Genomic DNA, 19,491 nt, shown 5'->3' with positions numbered 1-19,491 from the left:
AGAAATCCTCAACAGCTATAGAAGCTGACAGTGCTGCACCATGAGGGGTCCCAGGCCTCTGAGGCCCTCATGGCTACTATTGAGCAGATGAGTGGGGAGGAACTTGAGGGATTCTAGGATCAGGGTTGCTGCATCTGTTTAGGAGGGTGGGTGGGGTAAGAGATACTTTGTAGGGAGAGGGGATTTTTGTGAGGTACAGCAGGGGGAGAGTGGGCAGAACCTGGTGAACTGTCCCATTGGTTAAACTAGAGGGTTATAATCTTATCCGAGACTACTAAATAACAAAAAATTTGGATTTCCCAATTGTTCCCTTTACAATCTTCAACTACAATCCGCCCCAACCCCCATATTTACCTACAGGTTTTGCAAGTTCCACATCAGCATTCCCCAGAACTCTTCAAAGCCAAAAACATCTCTAAAACAGGAGTAGTGGACCACCATCTTAGATGGAAGGGCTAATAAATTTTAAGCTCCAGCCCTGTCCCTAAGTTCTTTAGATACCATATTGTGCTAGGCAAAATATTGATCAGGCTAAGGCCCCAGTGGCCTACCCTCTTCCACTGCCTCTCTCCAAATCCTGCTCTGAATAAACTAACCCTGGTTCGATATTCATGACTATCTAAATCTCAGGCTAGCAACTACTTTTGTTATAGGTATGTGCAGATCTGCCAAGTTACCCATTTCCAGGAGGAAGAACTTTGAGCCAATCCAAGTTTTGAAATTTATACCCCATAGAAATACTGGATTCATAGTATCTGATTTTACCCACTGAAATCCATGTTGCAAATTCCATTAATGAATCATTACAAGTTTGTTAGAAAGTTAGCTCTGGCTTAAAATTTTCCTCTTGGAACTGCGTAACTTGGCAACTTTGCATGTGGACACTTGTTTAATACTAGGGATGATAAAACTAATTTTACATAACCAGATCAGCAACTTTTATACTGCAATCCATTAATAAAATGTGCAATACCAGTCCAACTGCTGAATATCTAAATCTATACTTCTAAGAGAGAAATGCGTTAAGATAACTTGCCCAAACTGGTGCAACAAAACACAAATTTCTGCACAGCCAAAGATTACATTAATAAGTTTCAGTAATTTGGTAACTTTCATCTGACAATGACCAAAGAGTTATGTTACAAGGTAATTCTTAATACATTAAAGTGGGAAAAGAGATACCTGATGACAGACCTAAAAAAGCAAATTAGATACTTTTACAGAATAAAATTTGTTTAGGCTTTCTAGCATCATTTAGAGCAATATATCTCAAACTGTGTGCCTCCTGAGATTTCAGGTGTGCTGCGGTACACTGGGGAGGAGGAGAGGCGCCGGTGCCAGCTGACTGCATACAAGACGTCGTCCTGTATGCAATCAATGAGTGCCAGTACCTATCTTCTTTCTCTTATGTATTCCTTCCCTATGCTTCTCTAATCATCATGTAACTTCCTTCTTCTTGCATTGTGTAATTCGCTGATTGTCCAGCCTTCTTTCTATGTGAACCGCCTAGAAGTCAGTTTGATTATGGCGGTATAGAAAAATAAAGTTATTATTATTATCCTTCTCTCTGGCCCTTTTCCGTTCTGGCACCCCACACTGGCATCTCAGGGCACGCCTGGAGGGCCTTTACATACATGCGGACATCGACATGATGTCGCGCATGCACACAATGTCCTCACAGCGATATCCGTGCACTTCCAGGTACCTCGAGCCACGGCCACTACCTTTAGTGTGCTGCGGCTCGAGAAAGTTTGCTGGACACTAATTTAGAGGCTAATTTTCAAAGCACTTAGAAACACAAAGGTTACTATGGTACTTTGTGTCTAAATGCTTTGAAGATGAGCCGGTTAACTGTCTGGCCAAGTTACAAACTTGAGTCATGTGGACATTTTTATGATTTGACCCAATTATCAAAGTTCCTATCAGTGGTGTAATATACAATGGTTGTACCTAAGCTCTTGCTGGGCAGCAGTAGAGTCCAAAGTGTCCTCCAGTTCTGTTTTCAGAGCCTCCAGTTCCTCACCCAGATCTCGTTTCTGTTTTTCAGCCTTGTTTCGAGCAGCACGCTCAGACTCCAAGTCCTCCTGGAGCTCACTGATCTGAGACTCCAATTCACGAATCTTTTTAAGAGCCATGTTTTTCTGTGCAGCTTCCTCCTCCACTCTGTCCATAACAAAAAACATCCCATACAATTTAAATACAGATATAGACCAATTTCTTTCAATTTGCTATTATTTTGTAACTATTGTTACAGTTACTAATATGGTCAAATATGCACTGTAATAAATGCACAAATACCCTGAAGGACCGGTAGGTACCCTTAACAAAAGCTCAATTATGCTATGAGTAGGGTGACATTTACCAGAGCAAAAATAGGAAAACTAACCAATTTCTAAACTGCTGAAATCTAAAGTTATCAGGTTATTTTATTCCTCAGACCCCTGAATATCAACTTACACCATCTAACTGGTAGATTGAGAACATGATTCAAATTTAGGCCAGTTCTTATTTTGGCATCAACCTTATGTATTCTGGTAATAGTACAAATTTCAAACTAACAGCAAGATTATGAATACAGTACTTCCCCCCGGCTTATTCGTGTTTCAGAGTTCGCGCCCCCAGTCATTCGCGGTTTTTTCATCCGCAAATTTCCTTCACTCAATCGCGTTTTTTTCTTGACAAGTATTTATTTAGAACCATATACTGAACAGTAATTCTTGTTTCTCCTCTTATTTCTGTTACAGAAACTTACTGATACTGTACTCCCGATTGCTGCCTCGTTCTTCCCCATGAACTGTGTGGTCGTTCTTTCTTCATGGTGGCAAGGAAGGTTTTACTGTACATGTCTGAATTGCAGCATCAATGCCATTTCTATTAACTTTGAGAGTCCAAACCATACTGTATAGGGATCCAATGCTTCAATCATCCCTTGCGAGCTAAATTTACATATACAAAATGTTTGGAAGCACAGTGGCTGATCAGGATGATTGAAAAGGTTTGGCGGGAGTTTTGAAAGTAGCCAGTCGGAGTGTAGCTATTTCGAGTGTTTAACGAATTGGTGAAAGCCCTAAGATGGCATCAAAATGCCCTGCACCTTTCAAAGGCCTATGGCAATGAACCAAAGCACCAGAAGTGTAAGACACTCCTGGAGAAAGTTGAGCTGCTGGATATACTCCGAGAACAAAAAAGATATGCTGCAGTGGCGTGCCTTTATGGCATTAATGAAAACACCGTACGCTACATAAAAAATAGAACGAGGCAGCAATCAGGAGCACTGTATCAGTACATTTCTGTAATGTTGCCAAAAAGGTAACGACAGTAAGAAATAAGAATATTATTAGGATGGAATCTGCCTTGGCACTGTAGATCACTGACTGCAAGAAAGCAAAGTTGCTTACCGTAACAACTGTTATCCAGGGACAGCAGGCAGCTATTCTCGCATGTGGGTATCCTCTGATTATTGACAACACCCAGAGTTCGGATGTAATGGACTCCCATTGATGGTAAAAATTATGGAGACGACCTCCTATGGGGAGAGGGGAGGACAGAGGCAGGACAATGGAGGTTATGGTGCAGCAGAAGGCTGAGGTTTTTGTTGCTTCTGCTGCTGTTGTTTCTTGGGAGATTCTTGAGTGTAAGGAACTGCCCTTGGAGAATAACACCTCTAATAGGATGGAAGAGGCCGAGAAGGTTTTGCAGGAGTTGGCTTAGGCTTTGGTCCGACGATAGAAGCAAAAGATTTTTCATGTTCAAACAACTGCTTGGTGACAGCCTCTATAGATTCATCATAGAGGTCATTGCCCTAGGGATATTAGCCAGACGGTCCTGAAGATTGGGATTCATATTAATGGTGCGAAGCCCGGCCAGGCAGTGCATCGCTACAGAGGAAAGTTCAAAGGCATCATAAGATGACTGAAGGAGATGCAACCTGAGTTGTATCATGGTAGCAGTGACTTGCTGAAACTCCAAATGTCTATGTTGACCAAGGTCTTTAGAAAAACCAGGAAGAATATCAATCAAGTACTTGAAATAAGAAGTGAAAATAAAATTATAATTTAGGACCCTGAAAGCCATCTTTAGTTGTGAATTCTCAAAGCCCTTGCAATGTAGAGTTCTATACCTCGATTCCAACTTGCCTGGAACATCAGAAATAGCATAAGGAGTCTCGAGGTTTCGTTTGAAAGTTTGAAACAGAAGTCTGTTAAGAGGAAGCTTGAGAGACTCTGCAGGAGGCTGAGGCATACTCATTTCCTCTAAATACTCCTTAGAGTACTTAGAACCAGCGTCCAATTTAAGATCCAGATCTTCAGCCATTTGCTGGAGGAAAGAGGAAAAGGAAAGTTGATCCGCCAAAGCATAGCCTCGAGAGGGACTGGAAGACCTCAAGGCGCCTCGAGTAGAAAACGATGGCGAAGCCTCTCTAGAGTATTGGTATCCCAGTGAATAGACAGACTGCATAGACGAGGCATTGGAATAAACCGAGTCCTCAGGTTCTGCTATTGGTGTCCTCAATCAAGGGGTTGGAGGCCTCGAAGAGCTGGAAGGCCTAGATGAGGAAGGCTTCTCCCTGGAAGAGAACCTGTGCCTCGATGAGGACCTCGACCAGTGACGAGAGTGCTGCCTGGAAGTAGGTCTTGTGCGAGGTCGAGGAGACTTCACCCTGTGCCTCGAAATGGGCAATGCCTTTGGTGAGGGAATAGGGCTGGAAGCTGTAGATCGAAACCCCATAGACTCAGCGATTTGGATCGAGGAATCTTGAAGCACTCCCAAAGACTGGGCTCCTTGTAAGGAGTGTGAGGATTCTAGTCGAGACACTATCAAAGACTCGACTCCTTGCATAGAGTGTGTAGATTCCAGACCAGATACTCGCAAAAACTCGACTCCTTGCTTAGAGTGTGTAGATTCAGCTCGAGGCACAGGCAAGGACTCGTCTTCTTGTGAGACTGCTGAGTGCGCAGGCTGGACTTCAGGAAACAGTCGAGGCAGGACTGTATTTGCTCAGTAACTGAACAAATTCCCGCTCTAAAATGGTCTGGATAGTAGTCTGCAATTGTGGATCCGAGTCTGAAACTGGACCACTTGCTAAGGCTAAAGGCTCCAAGGTGGCAGAGGAAGCATGTTTCAGCTTGGAGTGCTTGGACAGCTTGAGGACCACCGCCTGAACCGTCTGCTTAGGTATCTGACCTGAGGGAAGCTCAGGAGAAGACTTGGTAGATTTACTCGAGGTCAAGTAAGATCCAAACGAAGAAGGTCTGATGAGACTCAAGGTCGGAGTTGTGGAGGCAGGAGGACACTCCGCAGAAGGGTTAATTGAGTCGGAGGTCGAGGGTATAGCAGAAGAGTCCATCCTGAAAATCTTCTCCACTTGAACCCGACGATGTTTGAGGGCTCGAGGCTGAAGAGTAGCACAGTGAACGCACGACTCCTGGCAATGGTCAGGCCCCAGGCACTGAAGACACCTGCGGTGTGGGTCAGTGAGCGACATCGCACGCTGGCACTGGCTACAATTCTTGAAGCCCATGAGATAGCCGCTGCAAAGTTGAAGCCCGCAGGCTGCGGGTGTGTGGCAGGCCCTGCCAGTCAGTCGATGAAAAAATAATTTTTTTTTTTTAAACAGAAATGAAAAGCACAGCAATCCGATAATAAAGAAAATAAAACATGAACCGCGGTAAAGAGAAGGCACGAAGCGAACTAAGTTCAGCGCAGAGTGTCAAAGACAGACTTCTCGGTTCTGCGGAAAACTAAGAACTGAGGAGAAGCGCCCTGTGCTGGGCGGGAAGGCACTTACGCACGCGTGGTGCGACAGACTCGAAACTTCTAAGTTTTCTACAAGCAAGTCTGCTTGCGAGGCTGTCCACATCTGGGCTCTGTGGATGACGTTACCCACATGTGAGAATAGGCTGCCTGCTTGTCCTGGGATAACAGGTGTTCTCTGTAGACAGCAGGGGAATGCAGTCACACGATGGTGAAGTATCTGACTGAGCCAATCAGGTTGGACTTTCCCCTAGCTATAGTAAGCTTTTGAGCTTACTGAGCATGTGAAGGATTGCCTTACTCCATGAGCCCCCTCCCCCTCCTCCTGTCAGTTTCGTTCCTAGCTATAAAAGAGGAGGTGAGGGGATGGTGGGTGGGCAAGTGTGATTGCATTCCCCTGCTGTTTACAGAGAATGCCTGTTACAGGTAAACAACTTTGCTTTTTCTGGAGACAGGCAGGGGATATATAGTCCCACTTGATGGTGAGTCCCAAGCTGAAAAAGAATATGGGAGGTGGAAAACAGTCTATAATGCAAATAGATTACGTAAAACTGACTGTCCAAAGTGAACATCCTGAGCTAAACTTTGGTCTAAGCAGTAGTGTTTGGTAAATATATGTACCGACAACCAGGTAGCTGCTTTGCAAATTACCTGGATTGGAATGGACCTCAAGTGTGCAATTGAGGTTGCTGCAGTTTGCAACCTGTAGGTCCCAGTTGAACCAGGGCTGTATGAGAGCTCATGTGTATCAAAAATGGATGCAATGTGATATTCAAGATGAAATGGTTCTTTTAGTTGCTAGTTGACCACAGGTAGGTGGATTGTAGGAAATGAATAATTGAGAAGATTTCTGGAGATGAGAAGTTGCTTTGAGGTTAAAAAAAAAAAAAGCTGTGCCCGTCTGCAATCTAAGGAATGAAGTTTTTCCTCTGCCTCAGAGGCGGGTGGAGGTGGGAAAAAGGAAGGCAAAATGGTGATTTGGTTTAGATGGAAATCCAAAACCACCTTAAGCAGGAACCTGACAATAGGTGACTAAGGCTTAAAGCCCACTTACTCTTCTAGCTGATGTAAGCACTACAAAGAAAACCATTCTCCAGGAAAGAAAAGTAAGAAAGGCAGAACCCAATGGTCCGAAGGGCTCTGTCATCAATTGATCTAGTACTATATCGAGGTCCTAAGATGGAATAGGGCCTTTTAGTTGAGGTGAAAGATTGTTGAGACCCTTCAGAAAACGTGTTCTGAGAGGGTGTTTCTTTTCTAATCAATATTGTAGTTCTCCCTGCCTACATAATTGTTTCCAGGAAGTCATTTGTTGTATTTATTGTTAATAAATATTTGACTTTATTTCTTTGTAAGGCTACATGATAATTTTAAATGGAAACCGCTTTGAAACTACATCTAGGCGATATATCAAAATTGTTAAAATAAACTAGGAAACTGTGATGAACTTTAAAACTTTTGAGATTGGTTTATTGTTGACCAATGAGCATTATGCTGAAATTACTGATAAATGAAGTCTAACAGAGTTTGATTTGAGTTATGAATCGGACAAATGCAGGAGATGTGTGAAGACATGGTCCCGTGGGCCCTGGAGAGGTTGTAAACCATGATCCTGAGCCCAGGAGAAACGTTTCCATTATGCTTGATAGGACTTCCGTGTAGCACGTCATTTTTCTGCAAGAAGAAAGCAATGTTACTTACCGTAACAGTTGTTATCCAGGGATAGCAGGCAGGTATTCTCACTAATGGGTGACGTGATTCAACGGAGCCCCGATGCGGACGCTTCACAAGCAGTCTTGCTTGAAGAAAACTCGAAGTTTCGAGTCGCCCGCACCGCGCATGCGCGAGTGCCTTCCCGCCCAGACCAGGGCGCGTCTCTTCAGTTCAGATAGCTAGCAGAGAAGCCAAACCAGGGGAGGTGGGTGGGACGTGAAAATAGCTGCCTGCTGTCACTGGATAACAACTGTTATGGTAAGTAACATTGCTTTATCCCAGGACAAGCAGGAAGGTATTCTCACTAATGGATGACCTCCAAGTTAACATAAGAACATAAGAACATAAGAACTGCCATCTCCGGATCAGACCTTCGGTCCATCAAGTCCGGCGATCCGCACACGCGGAGGCCCTGCCAGGTGTACACCTGGCGTAATTTATAGTCCACCATATCCTTATATGCCTCTCTTAAGGAGATATGCATCTAGTTTGCTCTTGAAGCCTAGGACGGTTGATTCCGCAATAATCTCCTCTGGGAGGGCATTCCAGGTGTCAACCACTCTCTGAGTGAAGCAGTACTTCCTGACATTAGTCCTGAACCTGTCCCCCCTTAACTTCATTACATGTCCTCTAGTCCGTGTCAAATTGGACAATGTAAATAATCTTCTCTGCTCTATTTTGTCGATTCCTTTCAATATTTTGAAGGTCTCGATCATATCCCCACGCAGTCTCCTTTTCTCAAGGGAGAACAATCCTAGTGTTATAAGTCTGTCCTCGTATTCCAGTTTCTCCATACCCTTCACCAGTTTTGTTGCTCGTCTCTGCACCCTCTCCAGCAGTTTTATATCCTTCTTTAGGTAGGGAGACCAATGTTGGACGCAGTATTCCAAGTGTGGTCTGACCATTGCCCTATAAAGCGGCATTATAACTTTCTCCGATCTACTCGAGATTCCTTTCTTTATCATGCCCAACATTCTATTTGCCTTCTTTGCCGCTGCCGCGCATTGTGCCGACGGCTTCAGGGTCCTATCTATCAGTACACCTAGGTCCTTTTCTTGTTCACTCTTCCCCAGAGTTGCACCTGACATTGTATACTCGTATTCCTTATTCTTATTGCCTAAATGCATTACCTTGCATTTCTCCACATTGAACTTCATCTGCCATTTCTCCGCCCATGTTTCTAACCGACACAAGTCGCTCTGGAGTTTCTCTCTATCCTCCTGCGATCTGATCGCCCGGCATAGTTTTGTATCATCTGCAAACTTGATGATCTCACTGGATGTTCCTTCCTCCAGGTCATTGATATAAATATTAAAAAGGATCGGCCCAAGTACCGAGCCCTGGGGTACACCACTAGTCACTTTCTCCCAGTCGGAGAACTTCCCATTTATGCCCACTCTCTGCTTTCGGTTTTCCAGCCATTTGCCTATCCATCTTTGTATATCCCCCTCTATGCCATGGCTTTGTAGTTTCCTGAGAAGTCTTTCGTGTGGAACTTTGTCGAACGCTTTCTGGAAGTCCAAGTATATTATGTCCACCGGCTTCCCACTATCAATTTGCTCGTTCACGGTCTCAAAAAATTGGAGTAAATTCGTCAAACACGATTTCCCTTTCCTGAATCCATGTTGACTGGGTTTCATCAAGTCGTGTGCGTCCAAGTGCCGGACTATGCTATCCTTGATCAGTGCTTCAACCATCTTGCCGGGGACAGACGTAAGACTCACAGGTCTATAGTTGCCCGGTTCCCCTCTCGATCCTTTTTTGAAAATTGGGGCGACGTTCGCTATCCTCCAGTCGTCCGGTATCTGTCCAGTTCTGATTGTCAGGTTTGCAAGTTTTTGCAATAACTCTCCGATTTCAACCTTCAATTCCTTTAAGACTCTCGGGTGAATTCCATCCGGTCCAGGGGATTTGTCACTTTTAAGTTTGTCGATCTGATAGTATATCTGGTCTAAGTCCACTTCAACTGTGGTGAGGCTGTCTTCTATTTCTCCTGCAAACACTTTCTCCGCTTCAGGTATTGTTGAGGTGTCCTCCTTCGTAAAGACGGTCGCAAAGAAGGAATTTAGTTTGTCTGCGATTTGTTTATCTTCCTTGATGTACCCTTTTCTTCCCTGGTCGTCCAGGGGTCCCACTGCCTCTTTTGCAGGTTTTTTCCCTTTCACGTATCTAAAGAAGGGCTTGAAGTTTTTGGCCTCCTGGGCTATTTTTTCCTCATATTCCTGTTTTGCATCCCTCACCGCCTTGTGACATTTCTTCTGATCATCTTTATGTTTGTTCCAGGCTTCGGTTGTCTTTATGCATTTCCATTTTTTGAAAGAGTCCTTCTTTTCTTTTATGGCTTCCTTCACCTGTATGGTAAGCCATGCCGGTTCTCTTTTGCTCTTTGTTCTCCGATCTTTGGAAATCCTCGGAATGTAGAGATCTTGTGCTTCTGTGATAGTATTTTTCAGTAGGGACCATGCCTGATCTACCGTAGTGGGATGGTGGGAGAGTTGGCAACTTAGGAGAACAAATTTTTTAATACTGTTTGGCCAAACTGTCCATCCCGTCTGGAGAAAGTATCCAGGCAATAGTGAGAAGTGAAAGTATGAACCGAGGACCAAGTGGCAGCTTTACAAATCTCCTCAATCGGTGTCGATCTGAGGAACGCTACAGAAGATGTCATAGCTCTGACCTTATGAGCTGTGATTTTTTTTGTCAAGGGACAATCCAACCTGGGCATAGCAGAATGAGATGCAAGCAGCCATCCAGTTGGAGATGGTGCGCTTGGAAACGGGGCGTCCCAACTTGTTTGGATCGAAGGAGATGAAAAGTTGGGGAGCAGTTCTGTGAGGTTTGGTGCGTTCTAGGTAGAAAGCCAAAGCACGCTTACAGTCCAGAATATGAAGAGCAGATTCTCCAGAGTGAGAGTGTGGCTTCGGAAAGAACACTGGCAGAACGATGGACTGGTTAAGATGAAATTCCGAGACAACTTTCGGGAGAAATTTCGGATGGGTGCGGAAAACCACTTTGTCATGATGGAAGACTGTAAAAGGTGGGTCCACGACCAAGGCTTGGAGCTCACTGACTCGTCGAGCGGAAGTGAGGCCAATGAGAAACACCACTTTCCAAGTGAGATATTTCAGGTGAGCCTTGTGAAGAGGTTCAAATGGAGGTTTCATAAGCTGTGAGAGAACAACATTGAGGTCCCAAACCACAGGAGGTGGTTTGAGGGAGGATTGACATGGAAAAGTCCTTTCATGAATCTGGAAACCACAGGATGAGCAGAGAGAGGTTTCCCTTGAAGAGGCTGATGGAAAGCAGCAATTGCACTGAGGTGAACTCGTATGGAGGAAGATTTGAGGCCAGACTGAGACAGGTGCAAAAGGTAGTCCAAAACTGAAGGCAAGGAGGAATGTTGAGGCTCCTGGCGCTGAGAAACACACCAAACAGAGAATCTATTCCATTTTTGGTGGTAGCATTGTCTAGTAGCAGACTTCTTTGAAGCTTCCAAGACATCCCTCACAGGTTGGGAAAACTGTAGAGGGGTTACGTTGAGAGGAACCAAGCTATTAGGTGTACAGACTGCAGGTTGGGGTGAAGTAGAGATCCCTGATGCTGTGTAAGCAGAGATGGAAAAACTGGTAGAGGGTATGGCTCCCTGCTGCTGAGTTGAAGTAGAAGGGAGTACCAAGGTTGTCTGGGCCACCATGGAGCAATCAGGATCATGGTGGCATGGTCTGACTTCAGCTTGACCAGAGTCTTTTTAATGAGAGGAAATGGAGGAAACGCATATAGAAAGCGATTCGTCCAGTCCAGGAGGAATGTATCTGCCTCGAGGCGCTGAGGGGGGTAGATCCTGGAGCAGAAGTGAGGCAGTTTGAAGTTGGGGGGGGCTGCAAAGAGGTCTATCTGAGGCGTTCCTCACAGGGAGAAGATGTGATGAAGGGGCATGGAGTTGAGGGTCCCCTCGTGAGGTTGTAGAAGATGGCTCAAGCTATCTGCTAAGGCACCCTTGAATGTAGACCGCTCTGAGGAAGATATTGTTGCAAGTCGCCCAATTCCACACTTTCAGAGCTTCCTGGCAGAGGGAGGCCAATCCCGTGCCTCCCTGCTTGTTCACATAGTACATGGCGACCTGGTTGTCTGTGCGAATGAGGACAACCAGGTCGCGAAGGAGATGTTGAAAGGTCTGGAGAGCGTTGAAGATCGCCCTAAGTTCTAGGAGATTGATGTGGCACTGGCGGTCCGTGCTGGTCCAGTGACCCTGGGTGCGGAGGCCGTCTAGATGAGCCCCCCCAAGCATAAGTCGACGAGTCGGTCGTGAGGACTTTCTGATGGCAGGGGGTTTGGAACAACAAGCTTCTGGAGAGATTGGAGGATAGCATCCATCAGTGAAGAGACTGTTGCAGAGCAGGGGTGACCTGGATGTGTTGAGTCAGAGAGTCAGACGTCTGGGACCACTGAGACGCCAAGGTCCACTGAGGCGTCCTGATGTGAAGTCTGGCAAACGGAGTCACATGTAATGTAGAGGCCATGTGGCCTAGCAGGACCATCATCTGTCTCGCTGAGATGGAAGGGCGAGAGGACACTGAATGGCAGAGGTGAAGAAGAACCTCCATGTGTAGAGGAGGGAGGAATGCTCGGAGTTGGGTAGTATCCAGGATCGCCCCGATGAAGGGGAGATTCTGAGAGGGCTGTAAGTGGGATTTTAGGAAGTTTATCTCGAATCCCAGATGTTCTAATAACCAAATTGTCTTCTGGGTCGCGAGGGCGACTCCCTGAGACGTGGAATCCTTGATGAGCCAGGTAAGGAAACACCTGGAGGCCGTGATTCCTGAGTGCTGCAGCTACCACTACCAGGCACTTGGTGAAGACTCTGGGGGATGAGGCCAGGCTGAAGGGAAGCACTCGGTATTGAAGATGAAGATGTTCCACCCGGAATCTGAGGAATTGGCATGAGGCCGGATGAATAGGGATGTGAGTGTAGGCCTCCTTCAGATCCAGAGAGCATAACCAGTCGTTCTGCTCGATGAGGGGGTACAGGGATGCCAAGGTCAACATGCAAAACTTTTCTTTGACCAGAAACTTGTTGAGCACCCTGAGGTCCAAAATGGGTCGCAGATTGCCAGTCTTCTTCGAAATAGGAAGTACCGGGAGTAAAACCCCTTGTTCTGTTGGTCTCGAGGAACCGGCTCGACAGCTCCGAGTTGCAGCAAGGCCTGGGCTTCCTGAAGAAGAAGGGTGGTCTGCATCAAGTTGGAAGGATACTCTCTTGGAGGATGTTTTGGAGGGACCTGGTGGAATTGAAGGGAGTATCCCTCCTTGACAATGGAGAGGACCCAGAGGTCGGTGGTGATAGTCATCCATCGATGGAAAAAATGGTGGAGGTGACCTCCGATAGGTGGAGTTGATGAAAAAGGTAGAACGACAGAGGTTATGCTTTCTTTCACACAGTCAAAAGAGCTGAGGAGCCCGGGTGCTGCCTCTTCACAGGCTGCCGGATGGGGGGAGCCTGTTTCGGGGGGTAACGCCAATGGTAGATCAGCGGTGGGCGTGATTGACGAGGAGGAGCAGGCCTGGGCTTCAGACGCAGAATGGACTGGAATGATTTCTCATGGTCCGAGAGCTTCTTGGTTACTGCCTCGATGGACTCAAAGAAGTCAGTGCCCGTGCATGGAACATTGGCAAGTCTGTCCTGGAGGTTGGGGTCCATGTCAATTGTCCTCAGCCACGCAAGCCGGCGCATAGCCACCGAACATGCTGCAGCCCGAGCCGCGAGCTCGAAGGCATTGTAGGAGGACTGCATAAACTGCACCCGGAGCTGGGATAACGAAGCCAGCGCCTCCTGGTACTCGAATTGTGCCCTAGGATCTACATAGGGCATGAACTTCTGGAGTACAGACAAAAGGAACTCCAAATATGTTGTGAAGTGGAAGTTGTAATTCAGGACTCTCGAGGCCATCATGGAGCTCTGGTAAACTCTCCTGCCAAACCGGTCCATGGTCTTTCCCTCTCTACCAGGTGGGACAGAAGCGTAGACCTGGGAGGGATGGGATCGCTTCGGTGAGGACTCCACTAGCAGGGATTGGTGGGAGAGCTGAGAGCCGTCGAACCCCTTACGATGAACTATGCGGTATCTGCTGTTCAACTTATCCGGCACCGTGGGGATCGAATAAGGCAGTGGTTCCCAAACCTATCCTGGGGGACCCCCAGCCAGTCAGGTTTTCAAGATATCCCTAATGAATATGCATGAGAGAGATTTGCATACCTGTTACTTCCATTATATGCAAATCTCTCTCATGCATATTCATTAGGGATATCTTGAAAACCTGACTGGCTGGGGGTCCCCCAGGACAGGTTTGGGAACCACTGGAATAAGGTGTCTTGAGGCACAGTGCAAAGGTCTGGTCCAATAGCTTGTGTAAGGGAAGCTTTAGGGACTCCGCCGGTGGTTGAGGGAGGAACATAGTCTCCAGGTATTCTTTCGAGAATTTGGACCCCGTATCCAGGGGGATGTCCATATCATCAGCCATCTGTCGAACGAACGAGGAGAAGGACAGTTGGTCGGCCGTTGCAGGGCCTCGAGACGGGCTCGAAGAGGTTGAGGCCTCCGGATTCATTGGGGACAGGGATCGAGAAGGTGAGAGAGATCCCATTGTGTCCTCGAGCTCCGGCATCGGTGGATGAGTAGTGGTCGGTGGTGAATACTCCAGGTATGCTTGCTTCCGATGAGGCGAGGCCTGCCTGGACGAGTGCCTCGAGGAGTGCCTCAATCGGTGATGCGGACTGTGTCGAGAGGTTGGCCTCAATGGGCGAGGCGAGTAGGTCTTCGCTGAGGCCCCCAGGTAGTGGATGGGGCTGGAAGCGGTTGATCGTAGCAGGGGTGGTTGCCGTAAAGGCTCGAACCCCATCGGGGTGATCGGTTCCAATGGAGACATTCGCAAAGACTCTGCTCCTTGCATCGAGTGAATTGGCTCCAACGGAGGCACTCGCAAAGACTCTGCTCCTTGCATCGAGTGCATTGGTTCCAATGGAGGCATGGGCAAAGACTCTGCTCCTTGCGATGCATGCATTGTTGCCAGACCAGACACTCGAAGAGACTCTGCTCCCTGTTGAGAGTGTGTTCCCCGCTGAGGCACTGGAGGGGGCTCGATCTCATGGGAGGCCTCCACGTGCCCAGGCTGGATTTGGGAAAGAAGCTGAGGCCCCATCATGGTAAAGAGCTCGATGAATTGCTTCTGTAGCATGGTCTGGAACGAGGCCGGCAAGGATGGATCCGCATCTGAAATGGGACCATCTGCGCGGGCCTCGCGCTCCCTCGGAGCAGTGTGTGAGTGCTTGGACTTCGAGGTCTTGGGCACTTTCAACACTATTGGGGGAATGGGCTGCTGAGCTACCTGACCTGAGGAGGTTGAGGAAAGCATAGCAGCAGGCGCCGGAGTCTGAGCCGGGACGAACGAGGCGGGCTTGATGAGACTCGGCGCCGCAGAGGTGGTAGGCTGTGGAGTTGCGGATGATGTCGAAGGTCCCTTCGAGGTCAACGGCTCCGTCGAGGACTCCATGAACAGCGATTCCCACAAAACGCAACGGCGCTTGAAAGTACGTGTGGTGAGTGTGGAGCAAGGCTGGCACGATTTCGGGAGATGTTCAGGCATGAGACACCGAATACAGCGTCGATGAGGGTCCGTTAGCAAAATCGCGCGCTGGCACTTGGCACACTTTTTAAAACCAGTGATAGGCCAGGACATAGGCCGAAAAAGCTCCACCGCAAGATCGAAGCCGCGGGACTGCGGCCACGTGGCCTGCCTGGTTGAACGGAACGAAGGAATTTTTTTGTAAAACAATAAAACATGACGAAAATCAGTGATTAAGATCAAATAAAACCAAAACCGCGGACTTAGAAGGCACAAGTGAAGAAAACTTCGCGCAGAGAGTCAAAGACGGACTTCTCGGCTCTGCGGAAATGTAAGAACTGAGGAGACACGCCCTGGTCTGGGCGGGAAGGCACTCACGCATGCGCGGTGCGGGCGACTCGAAACTTCGAGTTTTCTTCAAGCAAGACTGCTTGTGAAGCGTCCGCATTGTGGCTCCATTGGATCACGTCACCCATTAGTGAGAATACCTGCCTGCTTGTCCTGGGATAACAGTGATTACAAATTGTGAGAGCGGAAGGTCAGTTAGGAGTGAGCTCTCAATGTCCATGCTATGAGACTCAGTCTGCAGAGATTGGGATGTAGCAGCTGGCTGTTGTGTTGAGACAGAAGAGACGGAAGGGTGCACAAGTGAATTGGGGGTGCATCCAGAAGATTCAAAGCAGTGGAAACCAGATTTGCCTGGGCCATCTGGGTGCAATGAGACTGAGGTGTGCTGTGTCTATTAAAACCTTCTAAAGCACACTGGAGATGAGAGGAAAATGGTGGGAATGCATAAAGAAAAATGTAGTTCTAGGTAAGTGAAAAAATCATCCCTTGCTAGAGCTCGAGGAGCATTGAGTGGAGAGGCGAAGAGATCCACCTGAGGCCTATTGATGGTGGATGGTATCTACAGGCTCTGATTCTGCCATGCAAATGAGATCATTAATATTAAAACCAAGTATCTGTTCGATGCCCTAAGCTTGCATGTCTGTCTGTTTTTTCATTTGTTTTTCTATGGGCAATGATGTGCCCATAAAGCACAGTTACTTACCGTAACAGGTGTTATCCAGGGACAGCAGGCAGATATTCTTAACGTATGGGTGACGTCACCGACGGAGCCCCGGTACGGACACTTTTTACTAGAAAGTTCTAGTTGGCCGCACCGCGCATGCGCGAGTGCCTTCCCGCCCGACGGAGGAGTGCGTGGTCCCCAGTTAAGATAAGCCAGCTAAGAAGCCAACCCGGGGAGGTGGGTGGGACGTAAGAATATCTGCCTGCTGTCTCTGGATAACACCTGTTACGGTAAGTAACTGTGCTTTATCCCAGGACAAGCATACAGCATATTCTTAACGTATGGGTGACCTCCAAGCTAACAGAGAGGGAGGAGGGATGGTTGGCCATTAGGAAAATAAATTGTGTAACACAGATTGGCCGAAGTGTCTGGAGAAGGTATCCAGACAGTAGTGAGTAGTGAATGTGTGAACTGAGGACCAAGTGGCAGCCTTGCAGATTTCCTCGATGGGCGTGGAACGGAGGAAAGCCACAGAAGCAGCCATAGCTCTGACCCTGTGGGCCGCGACAGCACCTTCCAGTGAGAGACCGGCCCGAGCATAACAGAACGCAATGCAGGCAGCAAGCCAGTTGGAAAGCGTCCGTTTAGAGACAGGACGACCTAAGCGGTTAGGGTCGAAGGACAAAAAGAGCTGAAGGGACGAGCGGTGAGCCCTGGTACGGTCAAGGTAGTATGCAAGGGCACGCTTACAGTCCAGCGTGTGCAACGCCTGTTCCCCCGGATGAGAATGGGGTTTTGGGAAAAAGACAGGCAACACAATGGACTGGTTGAGGTGAAATTCCGAGACCACCTTGGGAAGGAATTTAGGATGGGTACGCAGAACCACCTTGTCATGGTGAAAAACAGTGAAAGGTGGGTCGGCAACCAGTGCATGCAGCTCACTAACCCTCCTGGCAGAGGTGATGGCAATGAGGAAAAGCACCTTCCATGTAAGAAATTTGAGTGAAGTTGTGGCAAGAGGCTCAAACGGAGGTTTCATGAGGGCTGATAGAACCACATTCAGGTCCCAGACGACTGGAGGAGGCTTCAGAGGTGGTTTGACATTGAAGAGGCCTCTCATGAACCGGGAAACCAGGGGATGAGCCGTAAGAGGTTTTCCGAGGATAGGCTCATGAAACGCAGTGATGGCACTGAGGTGGACTCTGATTGAGGTCGACTTGAGGCCAGCGTCGGAGAGAGAAAGCAAATAGTCCAGTACAGTTTCCACCGCCAATGAGGTGGGATCGTGATGATGAAGTAGGCACCAAGAGGAGAACCGGGTCCACTTCTGATGGTAACATTGGAGGGTGGACGGTTTCCTGGAGGCATTCAAAATATGACGGACAGGCTGAGACAGATTCTCTGGAGAGGTCAGCCCGAGAGAAACCAAGCTGTCAGGTGGAGCGAGGACAGATTGGGATGTAGTAGAGACTGATGCTGCTGTGTAAGTAGAGTAGGAAATACAGGAAGAGGAATGGGCTCCCTGGAGCTGAGCTGGAGCAGGAGAGAGAACCAGTGTTGGCGAGGCCACCGAGGAGCGATGAGAATCATGGTGGCTCTGTCCCTGCGGAGTTTGGATAATGTCCGCAACATCAGAGGTAGTGGAGGAAAGGCATAGAGGAACCGATCCGTCCAGTCGAGCAGGAATGCATCCGGGGCCAGACGGTGAGGATAGAAGAGTCTGGAACAGAACTGGGGCAGCTGATGGTTGTGAGGAGCTGCAAAGAGGTCCACCTGCGGAGTGCCCAAGCGAGCAAAGATGGAGCGGAGCATGGGAGGATCCAGAGTCCACTCGTGAGGTTGAAGGATGTGGCTGAGACTGTTAGCCAGGGAGTTCTGTTCGCCCTGGATATAGACAGCCTTGAGGAAGAGACTGTGGGCCGTGGCCCAGGTCCAGATGAGGATGGCCTCCTGACAGAGGAGGGGAGATCCGGTGTCGCCTTGCTTGTTTATGTAGTACATGGCAACTTGGTTGTCTGTGCACAGGAGAAGGACCTGAGGGTAGAGAAGGTGCTGGAAGGCTTTGAGAGCATAGAACATGGCTCTGAGTTCCAGGAAATTGATGTGATGTTGACGATCCTGAGGGGTCCAGAGTCCCTGGGTGCGAAGATCTTCCAGGTGAGCTCCCCACGCCTAAGGGGAGGCATCTGTGGTTATGATCATGGAGTGAGAGGGTAGATGAAAGAGTAGACCCCTGGAAAGATTGGAGGAGTTCAACCACCATTGAAGAGATTGCTGAAGAGACGATGTCACAGAGATGGGATGAGAAAGAGGATCGGTGGTTTGTGACCATTGGTTGGCTAGAGTCCACTGAGGTGTCCTGAGGTGGAGTCGCGCCAGAGGAAGTACATGGACCGTCAAGGCCATGTGGCCCAGGAGGATCATCATCTGCCGAGCTGGAATGGAGTGATGAAGGAGCACCTGACGGCAGAGGTGGAGCAGAGTTCGATGGCGGTTAGAGGGGAGAAATGCCCTCATTAGAGTGGTGTCGAGGACTGCTCCAATGAACTGAAGTCGCTGTGTGGGAAGCAGATGCGACTTGGGGTAGTTGATCTCGAAACCCAGGAGATGGAGGAACGAGATGGTGTGATGAGTGGCTTGTAGCACAAGCGGAGACGTAGATGCTTTCACCAGCCAATCATCCAAGTAGGGGAACACCTGAAGGTCGTGAGACCTGAGGAAGGCCGCCACCACAATAAGGCATTTGGTGAACACTCTGGGTGATGAGGCGAGGCCAAAGGGTAGCACTTTGTACTGATAGTGATGGTGCTGTATCTGAAACGTAGATAGCGATGTGAAGTCGGATGGATTGGGATGTGAGTGTAGGCCTCCTTGAGGTCTAGGGAGCATAGCCAGTCGGGTGAGAGAGAAGAGGGTAAAGCGTGGCCAGGGAGAGCATTCTGAACTGCTCTTTGACCAGACACTTGTTGAGGGCCCTGAGATCGAGGATGGGACGAAGGTCTCCTGTTTTTTTGGGAACCAGTAAGTAGCGGGAGTAGAATCCCTGACCCCTTTGTTCCGGAGGTACCTCTTCGATGGCATTGAGAAGAAGGAGGGAATGGACCTCCCTCAGGAGGAGGGGGGTTTGGGAGGAGTGAGAAGCAGACTCTACGGGAGGATGGTCTGGTGGAAGAGTCTGGAAGTTGAGAGAGTAGCCGTGGCGAATGATGTTGAGGACCCATTGGTCTGATGTGATGACCTCCCAACGGCTGAGGAAGAGTTGAAGGTGTCCTCCGATCGGCTGAGGAAGAGGCAATGAAGGTGGGAGACTGGCTATGCTCTGGAGAAAGGAGTCAAAAGGGTTGAGACGGTTTTGATGAAGGAAGAGGCTTGGCAGGTTGAGTCTGTGGGCGA

General features: G+C 48.3%; 1 protein-coding gene across 2 annotated transcripts in view; it reads right to left on the bottom strand.

Moving 5' to 3' along the window:
• MYH9 (myosin heavy chain 9) overlaps positions 1-19,491 on the bottom strand; it is an 807,001-nt gene that overhangs the window by 249,035 nt on the left and 538,475 nt on the right. For both annotated transcript variants that reach the window (XM_033935132.1, XM_033935133.1), the window contains exon 26: positions 1,951-2,163. In XM_033935132.1, the coding sequence (XP_033791023.1) occupies positions 1,951-2,163 (213 nt within the window). The remainder of the gene's footprint in view (positions 1-1,950; positions 2,164-19,491) is intronic.

The sequence above is a fragment of the Geotrypetes seraphini genome, chromosome 2 (genome assembly GCF_902459505.1).
Source record: "Geotrypetes seraphini chromosome 2, aGeoSer1.1, whole genome shotgun sequence".
In the NCBI taxonomy this organism is placed as follows: domain Eukaryota; kingdom Metazoa; phylum Chordata; class Amphibia; order Gymnophiona; family Dermophiidae; genus Geotrypetes; species Geotrypetes seraphini.
The sequence above is the reverse complement of the archived record's forward strand: the minus strand, read 5'-3'. Positions and strand labels throughout refer to the sequence as shown.